General features: G+C 41.2%; 1 protein-coding gene across 1 annotated transcript in view; it reads left to right on the top strand.

Moving 5' to 3' along the window:
• The first annotated feature begins 217 nt into the window (after positions 1 to 217).
• Positions 218 to 25688, top strand: part of SETBP1 (SET binding protein 1) — a 129823-nt gene continuing 104352 nt past the window's right edge. Inside the window, exons 1-3 of the mRNA XM_072413515.1 lie at positions 218 to 529; positions 636 to 1283; positions 13965 to 14594. Of these exons, the coding sequence (XP_072269616.1) occupies positions 14103 to 14594 (492 nt within the window). The 5' untranslated portion in view covers positions 218 to 529; positions 636 to 1283; positions 13965 to 14102. The remainder of the gene's footprint in view (positions 530 to 635; positions 1284 to 13964; positions 14595 to 25688) is intronic.

Here is a 25688-nt window from a genome sequence, read left to right as displayed (position 1 = left end):
ATGTCCTAGCTGTCCCCCTTCCCACAGACATATAGATGGCAGACTCCCCACCTCTGATCATGTGGAGATGTATGAGAGCTGCCCCCTCCCACCATGGCCATGTTGTGTCAGGTAGTGGCAGTGTTGAGTGCATTAACCCAGCCCTGCCGCTTCATTAGCATCTGCTGCCTGCTACTGCAGGGCTGGGGGGAGAGAGGAGAGAAACCCAACACAGGCGGGGGAGAGACACCCAGGAGGAGGACAGACAGACAGACAAACAGCCGGGCGGGAGAAGGGACAGACATCCAGGCGGGAGAGACATACACACGGGAGGGGGCCGGGCAGCTCTCATTAGACAGGCGGAGCGGACATTTTGTGATACATTACAGTATCTGGATCGGGGAGAGGCGGGGAACCGCGCGCTACATTGTATCCAGCGGGGGAAAACGGCCACCAATCCGGGCTAGAGAGGCGCGCGCTGCCAGGAAGAATTGCAACATTGTATCCGCACCGGGAGAAGGTCGTAACGTTGTCTCTGCACCGGGAGAAGGTCGTAACGTTGTCTCTTCACCGGGGAAGGGTCGTAACGTTGTCTCTGCACCTGGAGATCTCTTCACCGGGGAAGGGTCGTAACGTTGTCTCTGCACCTGGAGAAGGTCGTAACGTTGTCTCTGCACCGGGAGAAGGTCGTAACGTTGTCTCTGCACCGGGAGAAGGTCGTAACGTTGTCTCTGCACCGGGAGAAGGTCGTAACGTTGTCTCTGCACCGGGAAAAGGTCGCAACGTTGTATCAAGGCTGAGGAAGGATCGCTACATTGTATTCGGGCTGATTCAACATAGCAACGTTATCTGTGCACCGGAGAAGGATCGTAACGTTCTATCCAGGCTGAGGAAGGATCGCAACGTTCTAGCTGTACTGGAAAAGAATCGCAACGTTGTGTCTCTACCGGGAAAGGTTTGCAACGTTGTATCAGAGCTGGGAGAGATTTGCAAGGTTCTCCCCGGACTGGGAAGCGACCCTGAGCCTGGAAGAGCCCCGCACTGATCTATCAGGACTGGCCCCGGGGACACAAGCCCTCCAGATCGGGATTTATAACGTAGCAGCTCCGTAAATTGCAACCCTCAGCAGATCGCCCGGGATCATACGGATCACCTCCCCCCTCCTTCCCCGGGCTGGATTTTTTTTTTTCCTCCCCTGGACTCGTGGAGCCGCCATTTTCCCCATCGGATCCTATGTGACACATGATAATGATGGCAGTGCCGCAGAGCCCGGGATGTGATCGCTCTCCTTGCCTGGAGGTCGGGTAGGTGCCGGGTACATGGGGTAGGAGGGCTGCAGGGGCATTTTACTGGCTTTACATTCTCATAGGTGAAGCTGTCAATCATTTGACGTGTACTGACAGCTTGGTTTTCTCAGGAGGTTCTGCAGCAGTTGAAGGGTAATATTAGTCTGCCCCCTGCTGGTGGAGATGATAATGCCCTGTGCTGGGGTTGCATTGATTTTTAAACGTGCAAAGTGTATCGACTGTCCAAGGTCATTCAGACTTGGCCATGTCAGTCCTGCAGGTAGCAAGCTGATCTTTGTGTCTGTTGAAGTGTGTATGGATTATTGATTGGTCTGATGAGGATCAATATGTCAGACAGGCTATAGAATAGGAATGACAGCCGTCTGATGCTGTGTAGTCCGGACACAGGAATCTTATGTAGTCTAGACTGACATGTAGCCTGTATCATTAGGCAATGCACATCTTGTGCCATGGTTATCCCTGGCTTGTGATTGGTGCAGCAGTGATCTGTAGTCCGGGCAGGTTGGAAGTGGTAAATAATCCTATTATTGTGGATTAAAATACCAGCAGTCACATCTATATGCCTTTCTCTATACACAGATAACTTTGGATCTACATCGTAGAAAATTGGCCCAATGCATGGTGGGATATATCTTACAACTGGATAGACCGGGCTATACAATTTAGGCAACCCGGGTCTTCCAGACTATCCAATGACTGTGCAGTATATATGGCCAATGTCACTTGAGACTGATGTCCAGGATTTGACAGATCAGGATGACAAGTGTGACCATGCAGTGATTGCACATGGAAGTGGTCACCATATCCCCCCCACCCAGGCCGGAAGTAACTGTCAGTTGTTGAGTCCTTGTATCCAACAGGTTGTATTTATTAAAGAGAACCAAAGACTGGTCGGTTAGGTTTTGAGGAACCACAAAACTCAGTATAACTGATACTCGGTAAAGTATATTTAAACTCCAAAGCAAAATTTTACCATGGCTGCTTAACCATCTTTAAAAGTGGTGGCTGCATTTGTTTTCCAGTTCTCTTCCATGAGCTATAGAAAACGTCACCCTATGTGATGGAGATGGGAGCAGGATGTGCTTCCATTCTAAATCAGGCGATCAGGCTTGGGTGACAACTGTGCTTCTTGACAGGAACAGTACTGTGAGTGTTGTCACTACTAATGCAGCCATATCTAAGGAATAGTAAGCTGCTTATTATCACGGTTTTGTTCTTGGGTTTAGATTAAAAAAGACTATTGGTTCCATCCTTGGTGCCTGATAGGTAGGTACGTTCTTCTAGCTAGGACTAGTGACCTAGCTAGGACTATGTTGCAGTAACGCATGAAATGTGTTGTAATGAATGGCACTATACTGGTTGGGTGACAAATTTGGTTATAGTGGGCAACCCAATGAATGGCTAAAGCAAAGCACTTTGCCATGGTACACAAACAAATGGTTTACTGTAAATGGCATCATAGCCATAGGGCATTTGGTTATTGCAGGCAACTCAGTTTCATTTTGAAGGCCCCCCCGACACACTTTGTTATGGTAGGCAACCAAGGGGTTTATTTTAAATGGTACCCCGACATGTTAAAACACTGGACTTGGTCAGATCAGACCACCTAATGATTCTTTCTGAATAGGGCATGTAATATTGATGCAGTGTAGTTGGTCACCATAGGCAATCCAATGGTTCCTTTTGAATGGCACCACGACTTGCTAAGTCAACACACTTGGTTATGGTAAGCAACCAAATGTTTATTTGTAAACAGCCTCCTAACATGCTAATTGTAGCGTGCCACAACGTAGTAGTGTGTGGTGTTAGAAAAGTAGTATAGCGCCTTTATTTTGGCATGTTGAGGTGCGTTGGCAGCCCATTAATTTGCAACAGACTGCTTTAACACAATCAGGCCCTACTTTTTTTTTTTTTTTTTTTTTTTAAGATATTTAAAAAAATATAACCTGCAAGTATTTGGCCTGGACAGGTCCATTGATTGACCAGGGTCTACTACCAATACAGCCACCTGGATAGGTGTCAGCTTTCACGGGCGTGATTGACCCTGGCTTGTAGACTCTTTGCCTGTATACCACTGGCTGCCTCTTCAATCCTCCGTTCATCTCCATTTATCTTCCATCGATTTCAGGCTTGTTCCTCAAGAGTTCCTCTCACATCTCCAGCTGATATTGATCTGTAATCTGTGATTCAGATCAAATCATCCCTAAACTCGCCGGTTTTTCCTTGCTCCACCGATGCTGGGAGCCACGGCTGGTTATGCCGGTTCTTTTCTATGAAGCGGGTCGCCTATATCTAAGTAAATAACAGACAGCAGCTGTGACAAGGATTTCCTATTGGTTTCCGCCTGCAGTAAAGTCTGCAGATAATCTGGCCGTAGATTTGGCATTCTCAGGAGGGAGATAGAGTTTATTATTTGTATCCAGCTGAGAAGGCCGGAGCTCAGCGAGGGAATCCAAAGGGGTCTTATTGATTCCCTTACTGCACCCCTTCTTTCTCTGTTTCCTCTGCAGTAGTAGGACTTCCTGTTGAGGCAAAACGAAACCCCAGAACGGTGCGCAGGGATCGCCTTGTTCTAACCAGTCTAGATAAACAACATACAGGATACCACTTGTTTCTGCTCTCCCTCCTGCTGGCTTTGTTTTTTTTGGTTGCATATGTGATCTGACTTGCTGAGACCCCTAAGCTACAAAGTGACATTTGCTTCAGAAGGCAGCCCACCCCCCTCCTCCTGTACTCACACTTATATAAATAGATCCCCTCACCCTCCATGCTAGCCAGTGGGCGGCCATGTTGTCTGGCTATGCTGTACATGGCATGCCTCTCACCAGGGTGTCTGGTCTCCGGTTGCTGAATAGGAAATGGGTTGTCGTTCGACCTTTGACCTGGTCAACGTCTCTGATGTTTGTCTGGTGGAGTGCAGAAGGTGACAGCGGAGGGCTGGCGATGGGGTATTGGGTGCTTCGGGGGTTAGTGATTGTTTGTTGTTTCGGCTTGGTGTTAGGGCTTGACATATACTATGTGATTATCCCACGTTGGTTCAATGTTGCGATCAATTAAAATCGATTCTTTGTAATTGTCTGATTTGTGATCAGTACTGCAGTCAGTTTTACATGAGAGTAAGAATTAATAAAAACATGAAATCTGATGGAGATCTGTTGATTGATATCTGATTGATCTGGAATTTTTTTGATGATCATATGTGCAGAGCAACAGGTGGTCGATGGGCACAAAGCTTTGTACTTTATTGAGTGGTTTGAAGCTGGCAGTGGCAGCATTCTCATCAATATCAAATCGAATTTCCGTGGAAATCTAATGTGAACGATCTTTAGCGTGAGAAAATAGATCACATTGCAGTTCTGTATAACGAGCGCATCATTTCAATCTTTTGGTAATACCGCGTACAGACTTCAATTTAAATTGTTGCCAGTCAGGTGTGTTTTAGTGCTAGAGCCATGCTGATAGGAGGTGTGAGTAGAGTGATAGAAAAGCAGGGCACTGATAAGTTCACTCCTTTTCCCTTTTTTCCTTCACCTTTGATTAGCATGCCCACGTCATTGAGACATTGGTTCATTATGCTGCTTTTCCTTTTTCCTGCCCAGTTACATGTTGGATACCTGAAAGTGAAAGTGAAACTACAGCAAAAAAATATCTAGTCCAGTGGATTGAGATACGAATATTTTGTCGGGTAAAAATACATTTATGTTTTGTGTTTGTGATTTTTAGCTGTTTGTTTGGGGTTAAGCTTGACCCAATCGTGCATGACATTGAAATCGGAACTGAAGTGAAAGAGAACCTGTCAGGCTAAAGGGTACACAGCACCGGATAGGTAGGAAATGTTCTAGACAAAATGGGACACTGGGCAAAAAAGTGGGGGCACCAAATACACGCCATTCCAGTTACCTTTTTGTCAATATGGGCCCTGGAGAAGGTGGGGGCCCTTGGATAATTGCCTAGTTTGCCTATCCTAAAGCCGGTCCATGTAATAGGAGCTAATTGGTCACAGCCAAGTGTGCACAAGTAATGCCAACCTCATAGTACATTAGCCCCTTGCTGCTTCTAGGTACGGTAGAGGTCCCTGTTAATGATTTTCTTCTTGACTTGGTGATTCCTGTGGCAACTTAAGTTCTTCTCCAGCATAGGGAACAGCTTCGACACTTCCTGGTAATATTGCAATTTGCCTTAATCTGCCCTCATCGCATTCTTATTGCCCGATCAATAGGTTCTGACTGCTTTGTTGGCCAATAAACTTTTATGGAAGGCTGGAAAGCATGGGTTATCTTACCCTCAACCAGGAAATGTTGGGCCTGTACCTGGGCAAATTGAGGGCACAAAATCCGTAATGGTAATATTGCAGTTTGCCTTCATCTCCCCTCATCGCATATTTTTTGTCAAATACTTCCTGGCTGCTTTATTAGCCAGTAAACATCTATGGAAGGCTGGAAAGCATGGGTTATCTTCCCTCCAACCAGGAAATGTTGGGTCTTTGTCTGGGCAAATCAAGAGCACAAAAGCCCTAATGAATCTTGCCCATCTTACTCCTTGATTGGACAGATCTGCCGCAGTTTTAGTCAAAGTTTTCCTGGTTTTCAAGTCGATAGCCAGAGCACAGACCTCTGTCCTTAGCCTGAAAATTTATTGCGGCATACCAGAGCCAGCACAGTTTGTTTTGATGGAAACCTTGCAGCCCTTGAGATGAATCATTGGGAGGAGTGCTGCGCGCCACGGCAGACGTGAAATTAATATAGATTTTGTGTCCAAAGTGAATGTGTTTAATTAAATTTGACAGCTGTAAAAATAATGCTTCTGATTGCGAAAATATATTTGCAGAATGACCCAGACTTGTGTGCTAGAGGTGGTTTGATCTCTTCCTGAACTGCTGTTGCAGAACTCTGATCTCTGGTGAGGTTGGTGGTACCAAGGTACACTCTGCGGAAGCTGGTGTCAAATAGTGTCGTGAGTAATTAAAGTGCACCTGCCATGAGGGGAATGTAGGAGCAGCCATTGCTGAATGTTCTTATGATCTGCTGTTTCCAAATTCCATACTTTTCGAGACCCAGACCAAAAAAAGAGCCTGCCGGCAACTTATCTGGTGGGCAATGTTGATGATGTGGAAGAAGTATGCAGGGGCCTATAAGGCACTATTTTGCTCAGAAAAGTGGTGATCAGCTGACCGTGCTTTAAACATGATTTACAATTGTTATTGTTATAATTTTTTTTTTTTTTTTACTATTGCAAGTGACAACCAGAATGATCAGCTGATAGTATTTACCACTTGCAAATTAGAGAACGCCATCAGCCACCATGAGGATCAATGGAAATTGTTTCAAGCAATCTTTACATTAATTTTTCGGTTACTTTTAATGGTTCTACGAGCAACACTTCCAAATATGGTAAGAGGTTGTGGCTGGTGGGAGAAGCCAGCAAAGCAATAAATGAAGGGGGCGGGCCATGGACTGTCAGACTTGGGAGGTAGAGTCAAGATAATGCAGTGATGTCCTCAAATCAGGAAATGGGATGGAGCCTATTTGATTTGCTGTACCTTCTATTGCACATTAAGAGAAGAGCAGGAATGAATTACCACTGTGTATTAACTTCATTGTATGAAAACAATCCGAGATGCCCCCAAAGTAGCAAAAGATGGGGGGAATCTTAGCAGGACACCCCCCCCCCCCCCAGACTACCCAATGACCACTATTCACATGTACAGCACCCGGCTATGCCATCAGACATTGCTGTGGATCTACAGGGTGCTTTTTCCTCTACTTTTCAAAAATTCAGACCGGTCCTATTGTGGGAAAGTCGGTAGTAGCGGGAACACCCGACTTTGCTTAGAGCCGGGCCTGACAGTTTTGCCACTCCCCTCCCCTCTGACTCTCAATAGGTATAATTGAATCCAGAAGTCTTCTGCAGGCAAGACAAGCCAATACTATCCATTTTCTCGCCAGGCCAGGAAGGGAAATAAAAAATTTTTGCTGATTGTTTTTTTTAAGTCGTTGAAGCACCATCCCCGCCAAGAGCAATGATCATTATTAACACTTTTCAATTTGAAGCTTCAACTGCGTCGAATAACACTTTCCCTGCCAGATGGAGTGAATGGGATCACTCTACGTCTTAGTGGGGGTGAATGAGGGAGACAACATTAATGTATTACAGATGAAGACTCGGCCGCCATTAAAGCTTCCTGGGTGTAATGGGAAAAGTTTTAAACCAATAGAAAGATTGACTTAACTTTTGCCGATTCCCAATTCGAAAACGTGATCCCAAAATGCACCTTAAAGTGGGCCCATCCACAGATTTATTTTTTTAATATTCAGGCCATTTTCTGCTCAGTAATGTCAGTGTAACATACCCAGGTATGTATTACCTCTCGCAAAGGTCACATGACTCCCCTGTATCGCCTCTTGTGCATTTTAACAATGACTGTGCCATACCTGAGCTGGAATCTCAGTCCAGGAAGTAAACAGAACCCTTGATAATGCCTGAATAAAGATGGTGCTGAGCTTTAAGAGAGAAAAGAAGAAGGCATTGTCGGGGCAGTATTGTTATCTCAATGAAGAATGATACTGTCAATCTAGGATGCCATGATTGGTAAAAAGGAAGTTAGATATTGCAGAACACCTACCCCGTACTATCTCCATAACACAAGTTCTGTTGAGGACAGCGTCATAGCGGCACAGAAAGGTATCAGGTGATAAGATTTCTGGCAGTTATCTCTTTGCACTTGTTAAACAGATCTAACACAACAATTCAGTTTTCATTACTATATGAAGTTACTCATTAATAGTGTTTACTGGCATGCAACAGGTCTTCTTGTTTATCAGTGTGTCTTGCTGACTGTTTTGCTGCGTAATTGTTTGTGTCGCATTTATTGATGTCCCCAGCAGTGGGGTCACTGTGCTGGGATGATGCAATATCTGTCTGTTTGTGTGGGGAAGAGGCCAAATTTGGTCAATAGTAATAATAGGCTGATTATCAGAGCTGGCTGTGCGCCCTTGGCTGTGCATCTGGAACATGCTCCGGATTCCAAGTCTGGCCACGCGATCCTACGATCCCCGCTCCAAGAGGACCTGTCATGTGGCTTCCCATCAATACTGGAAGCAAGAGCCATTATCTGCTATTAGTTGGTTGTTATAGTACTTAGAATAGAATTGTCGTCTCCCATTACATGGAAAGTTTTGCTGCAAATACAAATATCTGTTGATCCTGCCAGTGAAGTCCCTCCAATGCAGCCTACTGTGGTGGGGTGGCAATGAAACTGTAAAGCCTCTGAATTCAGAGCAGAGTTGTCACTCTCATCTACTTGCTTGTACTATAATTGGATGAGAAGGTGTTGAAGGGGCGTGGCAGAATTGTCAGTGCTGATTTGCACACCTGTAGAACTTGACTACCCCTAGTTCAGCCCATAACTTTTAAATGATAGTTCTAAACTCCTCCCACTGTTAGTTGCAGTGTCTGGCAAGAGGAGCCGGTGAAACACAAATGGAGGAGAATTTGGCTCAGCGAGGGGAGGAAGAATTTTTGAGCTTTGTGTGTCGCATAGAGAATGGATTTGGAACTTTCTTTTATTTTATTACTATTTTGTATATTTTATTTTTTTTTATTTTGGGTGACAATGTGTCACCAGGACAAGAAGTGAAGAAGATTCAGTTAAGTAAAACCCTAAAGCTTTTAACCCTTTTTTAATATGTCCATGCCAGTGTAAGACTTCTATTCAGGTCAGTTCAGTCATAGTATTGGTAACCACACATGTGTCTTCGTATTTGGTCTAGCAGTGGTGTGGTGATACCACACAAGGGTCTGTTTAGGTCAAAGATCGTGTGGTCTGGTGTGATTGGAGGTGATGACCAACATGAACATAGATTTAGCACACAAAATAAGTTTATTCCTTTTTAATCACAATACAGGCTCCTTGTTGATGACATTGTAAGGAACAGTTAGACCTTGCAACAATGTTTATGTCTGTGGTATATTCTGTCCCACCACACTTCCTGATCTCCCAAAAATCTCCATAGTGGGGTCCCAGACTAATTATTTTCTGTTTTAAAAAAATATTTTAGCTGCATTTTTTATGGTCAGTTTTCTGTCTTTCCATGTCTAGTTTTATAAAAGTGTCTGTACAAGTTGTTTCTTTAAAGATTTCTTTGATCTGATCTACGACTGGAGATCTGATTTCTAAATCTTTGTTTTCCTTCGCAGGACAATCGAACCGATGTGCTATTGTCCTGAATCAGTAATTGTTGAATGTTGCATGGATTCAAGTACCAGTCATTGGACCTAATATCAGTCCCATGTCTAGCAGAATTTGGATTGGGGGCAGGGAAGCAGAGTGACAGAGAGATATACATCTTGTACTTTGTACAAGGGTAGGGGTAGGGACCTGAAAATGAAAGAGAAACTGCAGCTGCAGATCAGATCATGACCCCTCCACTGCCAGGCAGGGCTCTGTTTTGTGTTACAGCTGTGTATATCCTGGAAAAAAACACAAATCAATTGGTAGAGTAATCTCTGATTTGGAGTAAAGCAACAGAATTCCTCTGCAGTCGGTTTGCCAATCGCAGCTTTGACTATCAGATAATGATAACACTGAATATTATTTCCACTTACATTTATTGTGTCACTCATTAAAGTGCAGATTGCACATAACAGGATGGTATTTACCAGCCCGTCCATAATAATGTGATGATGTCCGGGCTGTGACCTTCATTTTTACAGCCGAGCTCCCATAAAAATCACATCAGGTCTGACTGATAAATGGTTTGGAGTTTGTCCTTCATGTTCTGCAATTCCGAAAATGACAGTTTGTCCTGTGATTGGCTAAAAACAAGGGAACCTGACAACTTTATAGGAGATCTTCTGACCTTGACTGAGGCTCTGGAGTCACAGAAGTTTGATATGAATTTGCTAATGATTCTCTTTTAATCAGAATTTATTGTGTCACGTTGTTACCGAGTTGGTGAGGTTTGGCAGAGACTGGGGAAAAGAGTGGTTAGATAAGAGCTTTAGGCAAGCTATTGCCTAAAGGGGAACTCTTGAGGTGTACAACTGAATTCACATATCATGGCTTGCCAGTGGATGTCCTACTCCCCCATTAGTCCCAATACTAAGCAATTATCCGAAGGGAAAGGTTTTACTCCTGAATGATTGGTTTCAGTTGGTAAGCACTTACCTTAAAACAAGCTAGGGGTGAGTAACCACTTCCTTCGGGGGGTAGTGAGGGTTAAGAGGGCAGGGGGACTGCCATCTAGTCCTTCCGCCTTACTTGATTTTGGTCCTGGTGTCGGCCTCTACACAGCAATGTTCAGGTTAACATAGCAGGACTAGGAGCCAATCAGGTTTGGCATATTCAAAAGTGTTAATAGGAACGGCTGCTGCTGCTCTTTCACTGTCCAATCAGGATGCTGGTATTAAAAGCTTCCTTTGGACTGGGTACACACAGGCAGATATTTTACTTCCATTCAAATTCTAATTTGAATATCCAGTTACATTCAGAGTTCAGTCATCTTAGTGAACATGGCTTTCCATTCTAATTATTAAATGTATTTTTTTTTTATTATTGTGAATGCATTTCCTGCATTCCACTAATTCCTCTTCTGACCTAGAATGCTTCTTTTTACAGACACCTGATTTGTTACCACCTATTTATAACACCCCATCCAGGCCTATCACATGGCTGGTTAGCTGATTACTTGTTTGACTTTTATCGGCTGTGATTTCCTGTCTCCTGGTGAACCTTTGTAACAGCCAGACAGCAGTGACCAGCTTCAGGTTAATGATTCACCGATCTTTTATCATATCTGACAACTAAACAAAAATGGTTTCTGCTGACAGTCGGTCCCAGATAGTCATATGTGATATTTTTTTTTCTTTTTGGCTTTAACTGTCGTGTATTGATCCACTTTTTGTGGCATGATCAACTTAAAGTTCCACTTTTAAAAATCCACGATCAGGTAGGTCACAGAGCTAGGTCCTAGGTTCGAATCCCATCCAGGACACTATCTGTATGGAGTTTGCAGGTTCTCCCCGTGTCCCAAAAACATGCAGTTAGGTTAATTGGCTTCCCCTAAAAAATTGACCCTAGACTACATTAATGACATATGACTATGGTAGGGACATTAGATTGTGAGCTCCTTTGAGGGACAGTTAGTGACACAACTATGGACTTTGTACAGCGCTGCATAATATGAAGGCGCTATATAAATACTGTATAATAATAATAAAATGGACAGGCAATGTCCCTTCTGCGATGATCCCGCCTTACTGCCTGATATCTCTGGGTACTTGGCAAAAAAGTTGTCAGGAGTTAATGAACTTCTGCCTGGGAGTTGCATTGTCCTAACCCAGCCAATGAAGATTGCCAGCAATTGTCTTTAGGAAGAGCGGAAAGAAGATGAGAGCAACCTGCGAGGGAACCAGGACAAGTGAATATCATGGGTTTATTTCCACTTTAAAAAACTTTAAAAACTTCATCCAGCATCCAACTTCAGCCAGTTTCTCAATTGTAAAAGGGCAGTCAGAGCTCTTTTATATGGAGGTCAGCGAAGGTCAAAGAAAACCTGTATGTGGACATTGTCTCTGTGTCTCCATGTTCTTTGATCCCTTCTTGTTCTTTGAAATATTTGCCTTGATTTCTACCTGAACGATAGAGCTGGTTTCTTCTTATTATGTATATAAACATTTGGAAAGGGTAATGACTCAACTCTTGCAGAGAACAAAAGTTTCCACAGTGAACAGAGACATTTTCCTTTTTAAAATTCTTACTTATCAAGAAGTATGGTGGGGTGAGGTCAATGTGTCATGGTTGTGTGTTTTTTTTTTTTTTTTTTTGTATACGGTTAGCTTCCTCCCCACCCCCATCCTTCATCTGGAGAAATTCTTGACCTGACTATAGCTTGAGTCATCTTGGTCACACGATAATGTATTGCGTGTGAGTTGTATTTTGGGACATTGTGGGTCATTGATGTCAGCACAGCCTCCTCTGCCAGGCTTGGTCTTTCAAAGATCTCCATATTGGCAGGGACCATCTATCCAATGGTGTTAGACACATGGCCTGGTGCCTGCCTAATTATCAAGAGTACTGTGTGCAAGTATACATACCATGCAACACAGCACAGGGGTGATAGCAACCCCTCATAATGGGCAGGTGTGCAAACCTATAAACTCCTGACAGGGATGATAAAAGCCCACAATGGGCACAGTGGGTGTGCATGGATGGTGGTAACACCTCATAATGGGCACAGCAGGTGTGCAAACCTAAGAACTTCTCACAGGGATGGTGGTAACATCTCAAAGTGGGCACCGTGGATTTGCAGGGATAGTGGAAATACCTTATAATGTGCAAAGCAGGTGTACAAACTCCCCAGCACGAAGAACAAAGATCTAAGTGAAGTCTCCAGAATATCTGTGGTTTAAGGAGACCCTTTCCCCAGACTATTGATTTCTTCCTCCCAAGCCTTCATTGTGGCATCTGAAATTCTTGAGATTGATGTTGGATGCCGCCATCTTTGATATTATGTCATCTCTACTAGACTGTACTTATTTACACCCTATAGTATTCCCGCTTTACTTCTGGTCAATTACTTTAAGTGTAATTTTATGTGGGTAATGTTTTGAGGTCTTTAGGATTTCTGCAAGTCCTTTTTAATGTTTACCTTAACAGTTACAAGTCATGTGATCAGAATGTACACAACTGTTTCTGAAAAGCTTTTGCTTTCTCCGCCAACACAGCTTCTCATGTTTTTGTAGTGTTGACACTGCGCGAGTGCTTTCCTATCTCTGCCTTTATAAAGCCAATGACCATGATATTGATTTGTGGCAACATATGGGATTGTGTTTGAAGTTAGCTGAGCGATTACTAGAAAGTTGGAGCAGAGGCGGCCCGGTGTTTCCCTGTTCTCGAAAATGTGTCATGTGAGAACAGCCAAGTGCAGGTACGTCATCTTCTTACATCGATCAATGTAATTCCTGTCCCAGTTGCGATTTAAATTATAGTCCTTCAGAAACCTTGTAAAACTGCATCCAAAGAAGTTGACTTCTTCCACTCTGCTTTTTAGGCTTCTCTAATGGATTGTAAATATTGTTATTTAAAAGGGAACTATAATGGGGTGAATTTTGGGTGCATTATTTTTTTTATTCCTTTTTGTGTGTTTATTAAAGGGTCACGGTAAAAAAAAAAACAGTACACTATTCCAATATTTGTTAATTGCTTGATGTTTTATCCTATCTAAAAGTGCATGAAAGAACAGAAAACCTGTTGGATCTTCTAAAATTCCTCTGACTTCCTGTTTGGAATGACAACATAGAAATAACTTTCTGCATTCAGCCTTGCCTATATGCCTTGCCTTGCCTATATATATATATATATATATATATATATATATAGATTTCTTTTCCAGTAAAACAACCTTTCTGCCTTGATTGTCTGCCTACACACTGTGTGCAAGGAGTTCCCAAGGATAGAATCTGTTGCCCCAGGATTTTACAAGCCTGCGGGTGATTTCACCATGAAGGGATAAAAGCTTTTTCTTGCTATAAGAAGAAATTTTAATGAAACACTTGGACACAAAGATGATCAAAAGTTAAATATGGGTGTTGTATAGTATATATATAAATTAGTATAAGTAAGTATAAATTATCTAATAAATACCCTTTAACAAATTATTCTTACTTTTCTTTTTTCAGATTCCTCATTCTCTCCTCCCATTGCTGATTTTCGAATAGCAAAAGTGATCAATTAAACACTTTCACCGCTAGAGAACGTTTTGTCAGTCCAAGACCCCATATACTTTGCTAAAAAGCTTGTGGTTTGTTGGATTTGTCATGGAGCAACGTGAAAACGCCAGCAACAACAGGCAACGGTGTTGTGAAACAGATTTCTTGCCGACTGCCTCATTGACGAAAGCCCCTGCAATCTCCGGTTGTGCAGGAGGCGATGCCTTGATGCCAGCCCCTGGGGCGGCCAAGGCTGGACCTGGCAATGTGGAGTCGATTGAGCCAGAGGAAGAAGACGAGCTTGGGTCAGGCCGAGACGTGGATTTAAACTCTAACGCGGACAGTGAGAGATGGGTTGCCGGAGACGGCTTGGAAGAGCAGGAGTTTTCCATCAAGGAGGCCAACTTCACTGAAGGGAGTCTGAAGCTCAAGATCCAGACCACCAAGAGGGCCAAGAAGCCCCCGAAAAACCTGGAGAACTACATTTGCCCTCCAGAAATTAAAATTACCATAAAGCAGTCAGGAGAGCAAAAACTCTCCAAGGCTGGGAAGGCCGGCAAAACTGGCAAGGACGATGAGAGGGTTCATTTGAAAAAGAAGGTAAGGAAGCCAATGTTATGGCCACTTGTTTCAGATAATTTGAATCAAATGTAATGATTAAATTGCTTTTCCAAACTGAAAAATGGAAATAAGAATAATAACAATATTGATAACTGTTACACAAGTACTCATCCATCACTAAAATATGACATCTTAGAGGCATGGCTTTTGGTGAAAATGCTCTGTGTTAATGCAGCTGCCATTTTGTTTCATTGGAAGGGTAGAATGGTAGATTGCCAAATCCAGTGGTTGACTTTAGGATGTCTTTAACCTGGCTTGTAATAGTTACATTGGATCTTATAAGATGCAGATTTTCATCAATGACATCTAAAGCTAAATTACTTTTCATCCCCATTCAGCAGTTTTACCGTATTATTGTATAGTTTGTACCCTTTATTTGAAAGGCCAATCAGTTTTGTCACCAGTTCCAAGCTCCATTCTCATGAATTTGCCATCTCCTTCCTTGAACCATGTTCATGGAAACTTTTAAATCTTCATGCAGCAGTTTATTTTGCGAATGTGCTGTTTGTATGTAATCTCTGGAACTTGGTGTTTACTTTATAAATTTGTACACTGAGCATCCTAAAGCTATGAATTCTGTGGAATTTTCTGACGTCAGTCTAGTCTGCTTCTGCTGAGGATAAAAAAGGACTAGATCTCTGTATTTGTTAGGAATGTTTGTTTTCTTGCTGACTTCTAATTATATTAATAGTGCATGTCATCTTCTAAGAACTCGCACCGCCCAAAAAAATAAGACTGATATGCATGCTAAATTTTCATTGCCCAAGATGATCGCTTGTGAAAATCTGGTGTTGGTAGAGATGACACTTGGTGGTGTTTATTGATTCATCTTGCCTGGCCATTAAATAGCAGACCAGTAAAAGACCACTATTTTTTATGAGGAGGAAACACTTGGCATATCACATTCATCCTCCCCCTCCCTTTTCCATAGAACTAAACAGTGTTACAATATGCATAGCAGTATCATTTTTTAATCTCTCTGATGATTCTAAAGCCAGTTTTTGAGCTCCAGTCAGTGACGTTTCCTAGGCTGTCATCAGTTTGCTGTACCACAGTGACCTGACTGAACTATTGTCACTTAGTAGCAAGTCGCAGGGGTTATTCTGTATGAAACATTTGTTCGCATTGCACATTGCACATTGCAACTGCACATGAGTTACATGACTTGTCATGAGGCAGTTTCTTAGTCCAAGGTTGTAGATGGTGACACCTCCAATTTTTTTCTGTAGAAAAGCAATACTGTGTGAGAGAAAACCTTATATGCTAGTGTTACACTGACATATTAGTGAGAATGCATTCACTCTTCATGAAAACTTTATGCAATGTCCTCTTTTAGTTAAAAGGTTTGTATGAGCAAAATCTTCTAAATCAAATGTTAGGTCAAGCCTTGGCTGCCTGCAGTTGTGAAGCGACGTTTAACATTTCCTGACCGAATCGCAGCTGTGTCAAGTCGAAATTGCTGCAATGTGTATGCCCCCTGCTTCCTCTTTTTTTCCTTATACATCAAGTTTGTACACTCAGGCAATAGACTTTGTATCCTGCTGACATTCAAAACCACATTTAGTCCTTAATGTTTGCACAGGCCTTAGTGGCATGGATTCAGCCGCATCAATGCAAACAGCACCAGGTGGCACGGCCACCACATCTCTGAAAGTCATTTAAATAACAGCATGTTGGTGGACTTGGCTGCTGGCAGCACTGCTATGAAAGATGGGAGATTATCCCTCCCAACTGGTGTCTTGATTGGCTTTGTTCAATAGTCCTGCTTTCGGGTTTGGCGTTGGAGCCAAGAAAACATCTATTAGTCAGGGATGGAGGACGTGGAAGTTTTACTGGGACGACGTGCGAGGTCTGTCAATATGAAAACTCTTCCAACCGTGACATGATAGCCGGTGAAGATCTAAATCCCAGGTTTGTACTTTGAGGTTCAGAAGAATAGAAAATTGAAGACTGTGTGAAAGAAAATTGAAGTTTTGAACACATGAAGATTTAGTCAAAGCTCTCATTTCAGCTTTAGTAGGTAGGGTACATGAGGAATAAATTGTACATTTAACTGAAAATTACATTAATCTTGTGCCTTGGTTAGTAATACCTACTTATTTATGTGGTTTTCTATAAAATAATAATGACTTTGCCAGTTCCTCTTTAATCTGACCATGGGGTGAATGGAAGCAGATCCATTCTGGCATGACCCATTTGATTTCCCCCCTCCACCAATTCTCCAAGCTTTGTTGCTTGGAGTTGCAGGATGCTGTGCTAGTGTCTTCACAAAAATTTAGTCTAGCCAATAGTAATATTTAATATAGTGGAGCATTATAGGCATAATACTACAAAATTTGCCCTTTGCCACAATCTTGCTAACAGAGTTACGAACTGGTAAAGGAAACTATTTCTGGCATATTTCAAATTAAAGAATCAGGTTTTATTGGTTTGAGTACTACTACAAATTGATCTATTTTTAACAGGGTTTCACTGTTTGCTGATCAAATGTTGATAAGTAATGCAAAGCCAACTAGATAGAGAGGACATCAACTGCATTCTCCTACATCCCTGAGTGGGGGAGGGGGCTTGTAATCCGCAAATGTATTACTTCTTATGTAAGCCATAAGAAGTTGGCTTTAGGGGGCTAACATAGTGCAGGCGATGGTCTGAGATACACACACACACAAAAGGGTACAGGTTGGCTACTGGAGCCTCAAGGGCTGCACAATAAGCCACAATATGGCTGCAGGGGCTTCAAGTGCTGTTCAAAAGGTTTTTCAGGTTGGAATACAGAGCATTAGATGGTCACTGAGTGACTTAATTTCATGGCTGGCTATTTGATGCGAATGAAAGGTCTTGTTAAATATTAGCACATTACAAAATAGGCTTGGTAGAGATTTCAAATGTTATATCCGTTTTAAGCAAGGCAGGTTTTCCCCTGGAAGTTCTAAACATTCTCCTTAACCACTTAGCGTCTATACACGATGAATAATAGGATTCACATGTCATCCGTAGATTAATCGAGGATCCTAGATGGATTTCCTGAACTTCATCTTTGTGGTTCCCATGTGTTCTCCCACAATAAGTCAGGCTCACTCACAAGTCTGCTGCTAATGTGTTCCTGTCGTATATCCCATCCTGCCATCCAGCAGATGTTTACTTCGTTTTGGTAAAGCTGGCTTTTCGTCCCTGATTTAAATGAATATTCCACAAGTACCTTTTAAAACAATTAACCTATAACATATTTCTGAACTCTATGAATCTCTATATTTTGTTGTTACTGGCCTCAGGAAGAGGTGATAATATGCAAATTAAGATATCTCTGCCTCCTCCACCCTGACAGATTAAGATCTACTTCCACTTTCTGTGATGAGTATAATGACTCTAAACCAAAGCAATCAAATGTCTGACGCAAGCGTTTTTAATTAAACGTATTGCAGAGTAGCCACATGGGATATAAATCCATTCTGTGAGCACCAAATGCCTGTGCAAGCTCAGATGTTACCACCTGCATGCAGAAAACCACAGGGAGGTGTACAAGACCATACACCTTGCACCAATGGAAAAAATAGGGCTGGTCTTGGTAACAGGAAGCTCCTGAACGTAGGACAGTTTCACACAGGATTACTGCAGAAATCTGGGCAAAAAGAACCCTAAAACACACCACAATTACAGAAAGAACATGCATTCCTCTTATTTAGGGATACATGCCGATTCTGGAGTTCAGCGTTAAAGTTGGCAGACCATCGGCCTTATTTTTTTTTCCCTATATACAATCTGTGCCTCTGGAAATTCCATCATCTGCATTTCTCTCCAAAAGTAAGGAACTGAAGCTTTATTCAGGCATCATCTAGGGACAGCATCAACTTCCTGGACTGAGATATCATATCTGAGTTGACAGTTATTAAATTCCCAGTGTCTGTGTTGTTCTTTACCTTTTGCTATAATTTTTACAGTGTTGCATCCCGTTTATTGGTGGATTTCTTTCAAAAGCAGATTGATGACCTCATCTCAACCTAGGCAAAATTGCTCAAGAATAGCTCCACACTGCTGTCTGCTTTCAAATGTTAAAACGCTGGTTCAAGAACCAGCATAGCATTTGAGTCTGCAAGTGATCAGCAGGTTGCTTTGGAACCACTGTTCTTATCGCCCATCTAGACTTCCTAATCTGAAACCTAAATAGAGAATATTGTTTAGCAGATCTTGTGATCAGACAATGCAGTCAAATTATTGACCTTTATTAAAGTTAAGCAGTTTAGCTTGGTCAAGAACCATCCCTAGGCTAGTGAATGAACCATTAAAGAGTGGCAAGATTCTATTGAGGTCATGCCTATGGTGTTCTCTAATGTAAACTTGTTCAGTGTTTTGACAGCATTGTGCAACCAGTGCTGTTGTCTAAAGGGTTACACAAAACTGAATTGAATTTGGGCATTTAAAATGTTTTTAAACAGATAGAAGACATTGTCACATTTCTGTATCTGCCTGAAGGTCTGCTTTAGGTCCTTATGTGTCCATCATATCTTAGCAGAATTGTTCAGATTTTGCCCAATGCATTAGGGATAAAATGCATTCAGTTAGCCGTAAGAAACTGACAGCATTCAACTACTAAAGCTTAGATTTGAACACTTGGAAGTCTTCAAAATGTAAAATTCTCTATTGTGTAATCAGGAGACAGAAAAATAGGCCAGCAAGTATGCTGATGAGGATATGCTGACGGGTATGTTTTCTACTCCTCCCTATGTGCCTAAAGTTGCCACACTGGCTTTGCCAGACTACAAGACCTGAATGTAATCCTTGGTAAGGAGGGGTGGGTGTTGCTTGTATATCTAAATGAGACTTAGAAAGCCACCTTCATAAAATAAAAAAATGTTTATTTAATTGATGCTTGGTTCATTCTCTGCCAAGAAATTTTTTTTTATAGGAGTGATGGGTGGTAGGTAATAGTTAAGTGTTCAATGAAGCATTCTTCTGGGGTTTTGGGTTGGGATCTGGGCTCAAAAGAAATAGTTTAATGGATGAATAAATGTGTGTATTGGTGATGTAAAACATATTTATACCAAAACATTTATGTTTAATAGGGTTAAAGCTCTATATATTTTTTCCCCAACGATGCAAAGTTGTGGATTGAGATCTACTTTAAAGCAAAACTATAGAACGGCAAGGCCTTACAGATTAGATGTAGCAATACTAATACCCACCAACAACTGGAACTAAATTAATGTTTCCTCAGGTTTGTAGAATTTGCCAAAAAAAGTCCCTCAAGATCAGCTAGTCACATTGCTTGGATCCTTTCAAACGTCATATCAAAATCGTAGCTGTTTTATTCTAAATGTGTTTTCTAAGTAGAAGGGTCGGCCTGCTTTAGTCATGTGATCAATCCATGTGTTGTAATTGGCGTCATATCAAGTTATGGTAAATGGCTTGGGGTTCGAAAGAAATGTTTTGGTCAATTAAGGTTTTGTGTATTGTGTCTACTTCTGTTTTTCAAATTATATAGATTTGTAGTTTTTCTAGTGGATCTGTCAATGGCTTGTTCTTCTCTGCGGTGCAGAATAGGAAGAGTTTTTTGTTTTATATTTATTGGTTCCTGCCAGATCACATATTAGCATGGGCTTTACAATGCAGGTTCTATTCACACTTAGTAACTACACACACACTGCACTGCATGTCCAAGAATGTATCCAGAGCAATGAAATTGCCATCCTTATTCATAATATGTGGGCTTTCAAGTGGAAATGGCTCAATAATAATATTGTTTTTTGTTATTTTATATAAATAACTGTATTCAGGATGTTACCAAACATTTAATACTTAAGCATTTTTAGCACACCAGAACACATAGAAACAGTGCCAGGTGCTTTGAGGTAGTTTGATTGAAACTTTGGACTGAGTTGTCTCAGGAATTGGTCACTGTGATAAATCATTCACAGATGTGTATTAAGGTTTTCCTCCATCAAAAGAGCAAAAGGAGGGCCTGAAAAAGCCTTAAATTGTATACATACCCCAAACTTATTTTGGACTGGAAAAAATGGGGTTATGAATTACAATTCCTGTCAAAATTTACTCCAGCTAGAGGCTCAACTGGAGAAGATTCTTTCAAGTCTGCTAAATAGGTTGTCTCTTCAGGAAAAGTGAAGAAAACGCTACCACCAACACAGTAGAAACAAATATTTTTTAGGTAGGGGAATGCAGAGATTTCTAATTCGCTTTTTATTCATGTCTTTATTGGTGTATGGGATATAGATAAAAAAAGTTTAAAGCTCCAGTAAAAAAATATTCAACATTCTTCAAGCAAAGTCTTGTTTACATTCCCTTTTAGCTTGTTTGCATGTCATTCACGTGGCTTCTCAAAATCAGCAGGTTTTTTTTCATAAACATTTTTTTACCTGACCGCATTCCCTCACTGCACATCAGACAAGGTAATGGAAGGATCCACCCTGCTGCTGCTGAGGCGTCTCTCTCTGTGTGTTGGTCACCACTTGGAAAAGTGCAGGACACCATCTGCTCTCCTGTATGCTGAGAACAGTCATTTCAAATACCAATAGCTCTTTGTTGAAAGCAGGATTTAAAAAAAAATGAAGGCTCTCTTGTATTTGTAGAGCCTGAGAGTGTCTGGTATTGTGTTTCCCTCTCCCTAAGGGAAGATGGTCCTTTTCTTCTACTGACTTTGATTCCATTCCCTGCCACACTGAGAACAAGCTACTGGTTGCAGCTGCTGCTGTCAGCTGGGGACTCCTCTATTCTGTTAATCCGAGCGCGGGGACGCACCAGCCAACTTTCCCACATGGCCACTTTTAAGGAAGAATCTTCCTTATAGCATATTTTAAATTTCTTCTTTTCTCCCATGTATAGAATGACTTTATTTACAAAAAAAAATCATCTAAAACAGTGGACCGGGTGACAATTGTGCTATGCAGTTTCACTGCAAACCAAACATCGTTGTCACTGGAACAATTAGGGATCTAATGGCAGGATCAATAAGTAGTAACTCAATAGATACAGAGTACTGAGAAAAACAAACTCTGCAGTATAGGTCATTTTGAATATTTGAGTTCTATTTTCAGTCCAAAAAAATTAAACAATTGTAAACAAAATCTAAATAATAGAAAGTTAACTGTTTGGAAATACCATTAAAGAAAAAAAAAACAAAGCCTTTGTTTTGACTGTATTTACTGGTTTTACCTGCGCAAGTTTTTCTTTCTTGTAGTTTAAACTGTTGACCTGCATAGCTCGGCATAAGAAAACAGCTTCCATATTGAAACGAAGAAAAAAAAAACAGATAATTGGTTTGTGTTTGCCCATTTACTTTTAGAGCGTTTTGTGCCTTCAGGCTGTTGAGGATTTGCATGCTGCCATTTATTTTTGTAAGTCGCGCTAGAGAACAAGAGTTATGTAGATGAAGGCAAGCGTTCTGCCGTGTTGAATGCTGTGGTCTACAAGCTGAAAATTAGCATACAACTGTTCAGCTGGAGCCATTTGTTGCTTTTTGAGAACGATTTTCGCCTTTTCAAATACTTTTTTTTACCACCTAAATCAGATTTTGTAGGCCTTTTCAGCTTAACTTCATCTCCTTTAAATTGATGAAAGGAGGGAGGGAAGGACAAAAGTAACGGATGGGCCCCTAGGAATACCCTGTTTACCTCGGTGCATCTTCTTGGGGACGTTTTCTTTTTTTTTTCTGGGCAGCTGATCAGGAGATACAATAGTGGAGATTGAATGCACTGTCATTGCATAAAAAATGATTAAATGAAATCGAAACTCAATGGAGCTTTTGTAACTGTACACTGCGACGCTGGAAATTTTATCCCGTACGGACACATGGCTTTCCAACTGTGACTGATCGTGTTTGTGTGTGTTTAACTGGCTCCTGACAGGCCTAAACTTTGTGTGCCAACTGCTGCTCGAGGCGGTCAGGGTCATCATGACCTTGGCCAAGGTGGGACTTGGTGCATATTAGAATATTTTTGTTCCAATGAAAGGTCTTTTTTGCCAATAAGAGGAAAATAGGACCTTCCTTGCTATCCTAGGTTGATAAATTGACCAATTAAACTAAATTCTTGACAGCTATAAAAGATACAAATGATTGAAACTCTCTATTCATTGTCACATTAATCATTTTATTTTTAAAGCAATCAGTGTAAATTTGTATATAAATATAACCTTTTATTGGCCTTTTTGCAATCCTCTGTACCGATGAACATAAACTGGGGGGGGGGGGGGGGGGTAAGAAGAAGCACAAAGAGTTGTGCCAAAAGCTATATGGTAAAAGGCTGAGTGACAGAGAGATGAGCTTATCACACTGCTGGTTCTTCTTTTACTGCCCTGTCCTTTACAATACATAGCTGTATTACACGTGCAATTAATATAGTTACCTGTGCCTTTTAATAGGTGTCACTGTACATTTATAGTTAATTGTATTTCTCTCAGCTTATAACCCCGGGGAACAATTTTGAACAAATTTTTAGTTGACTTCAATTTTTAAGCTTATTTGTTGCATGAGTGATTTGGCACATGATTTGGCACTATCGAAGAAGGCTTCAGAACTCCTAGCATCAAAACTGCATGAGAAAAACTTGCATGAAAAGGGAACGAAGGTATCGTATATTTGAACCAGAGAAATTGCATTTCTGTAGTACTTTAGAACTGACAGTGGCTTTGTGTCTTGCTATTACATACTTGGTTTAATGGAGGAATTGGGAATTCTAATCTATAACTCAACTGAATTGTGACTACACTGATTAACGCATTTTTTGTTGAGTTAGATCTTAAAACTGTTTTTTAATATTTTTTGGGTGGTGAATCCAGAAATGACCGCAGTTTTTTGATAACACATCTAGTTTTTACGATACAGGGTACCCTCCATACAATGAAAAAATAATGAAATAACTTGAATGTACTGTTTTATTTACATTTCTTTTGTTCATACAAAGGACTTATTGTTTCTCTATGACTTTTTTTTACAGTAAAACATTTAAGAAATAATTGGGTAAGCGGTTAAGGTAAAAATTTACGCTTATAGCTTTTCCTGGAGTGTTCAGTGTTAAGACATTCCCGCTGGATGCTCCCAACAATAGTCAGCCATCATATTTACATCCCATCTACCCTAATACCTTGCTCATCACTGACGGCACCAAGGTTTTCTGGGAAGTTGGAAAGATGGCTATGCAGAAAATGCACCTTAATGCTCATATTGCAACCAAGCATTTTGTAGCTCTCCAAGAGTTTCTGGACAATTTCTGTGTAATTACTTGCTTGTGTGTTTCCAAGAAAGTCTTTTTCACATGACAGGCTAGGAAATGCCAAAATTAAGTACTTGAAACAACTTGAAAGTCTCCTTAAGTTGGCAAAGCTTTAACAAACTGCTTCATCAGACCCAGTTTCATGCGCAGAGGTGGGAATATGATATTCCTTCTATCAACAAGTGGCTCATGTAGAATGTTTGGATCACTTGGTTGTAGGGCAGATCTTGGAGGCCAATTCCTTTCCACCCAATGCCTCTCATGAGCTCTGCTGTCCCATATGCACAGATAACAGGGATACTTGGTGTATCTGTGTTGCTGACCAAGAAGGAAACATACCATCTTAAGGTCAACACAGATGACCCAATTGTGTTGGTGATATTGCAACAACTCAATGACTCTTTGTCTGCATATTCTTCACAAAGAGAAACTGAATGGCCAATTGGGACTGACCTAAATATATTGGCATTGTGAAGGAGGACACCACCAATCCACCAAGATTTGAAGGTCATGGAAGGACGGTATCAGGGTAAATTGGATGGACATATGATGGCTGACTATTGTTGGAGCATCCAGCAGGATTGTCCTAACTGAACACTCCAGGAAAAGCTTTAGGCATAATTTTTTACCTTAACTTATGAATCGCTTACCCGATTCATTTTCAAATGTTTTACCATAAACACAATGTCATGAGTATAATACAATAAATCCTTTGTATGAACAAAAGTTTAAATAAACAGTACATTCAAGTTATGTAAAATTTGTATGTTTTTTGACATAAATAGAGGGTACCCTGTATCGTAAAAACTGGATGTGATAGCAAAAAAATAGGGTAATTTCTGGATTCACCACCCAAAATTAAGTAAAAAACAAGTGTAAGATCTTACTCAACCAAAAATGTGTTCCCCAGTGTAATCAGTTATTCATAATCATAAAGTGTATAAAACTGACCGTGACCTAATTCTCCTTGTATTACTCCCTATCAGTCTATGCTTTCAGATACTAAACACAGGTAAAACCAAATGCAAATTATTTATGCATTATAATAATCAAGTGATGCTTTATATCCAGTAAAAACTGCACTGCCTGGGAGAGCTGGACTGGTGCTCTCTCACACTAATGGTCTAACTACCTTCTTCCCCCTTATTCCTTATTCCTTCAATAGTTCTCCAGCACTCTGGGCAGAGCTGTTAACTGAAACAGTGTGCAAGGGGCATGTGAGAATATTGGTCCAACTTCCTAAGGCCCTGCCAGAAAGAGGTATTTAACTCTATCTACAGGAAGAAAAGAAACATTGCATGCACAGTAAAGAATATTCTGCACTCAGTCTGGCCATTCTCCTCCATTTCCTAATCTCTTGGTCAAGAGTTGGTGGTGAGGATAAAAATCAGTGCTTCCTTGCTTTTACTGATGTCATCTTTCGCTTTAGATAGTATATTGCCATCTGCAGAGATATCCCAATCAGCCTAAAGGAGAATAGGGGGCAGGAGAGGGCATAATATTCCCATGTGGTGGAAGACACTTTTTCCATTGCAATAAGGCTGTGACTCTGGGTAGAGATGCACAATAATCAAGTGATTGGCATAGGGTTGTAGTCTTAATGCAATTATCTGTTCATTAAGAAATCTAATATATTTTAAATCTACTATAAGTACCTAAATCTGCCTTGATCCGCTTCTATGATTCCATCTACAGCGGCATTTCAATTGAAAAGACAAGGCCAACAAGAATAAAAGGTATCTATATGTTACTTTAGGCTTTCAGTAGAAATTAGTCTGCTACATAGCAGTTACAAAAATGTCCACCTTCTCTCTTCTATCAACAGTTTTAGGATATATTAATAAGCCTTGCA

The sequence above is a fragment of the Pyxicephalus adspersus genome, chromosome 6 (assembly GCF_032062135.1).
Source record: "Pyxicephalus adspersus chromosome 6, UCB_Pads_2.0, whole genome shotgun sequence".
In the NCBI taxonomy this organism is placed as follows: Eukaryota; Metazoa; Chordata; class Amphibia; order Anura; family Pyxicephalidae; genus Pyxicephalus; species Pyxicephalus adspersus.
Note: the sequence above shows the minus strand (reverse complement) of the source record. Positions and strands in the feature narration are given on the sequence as shown.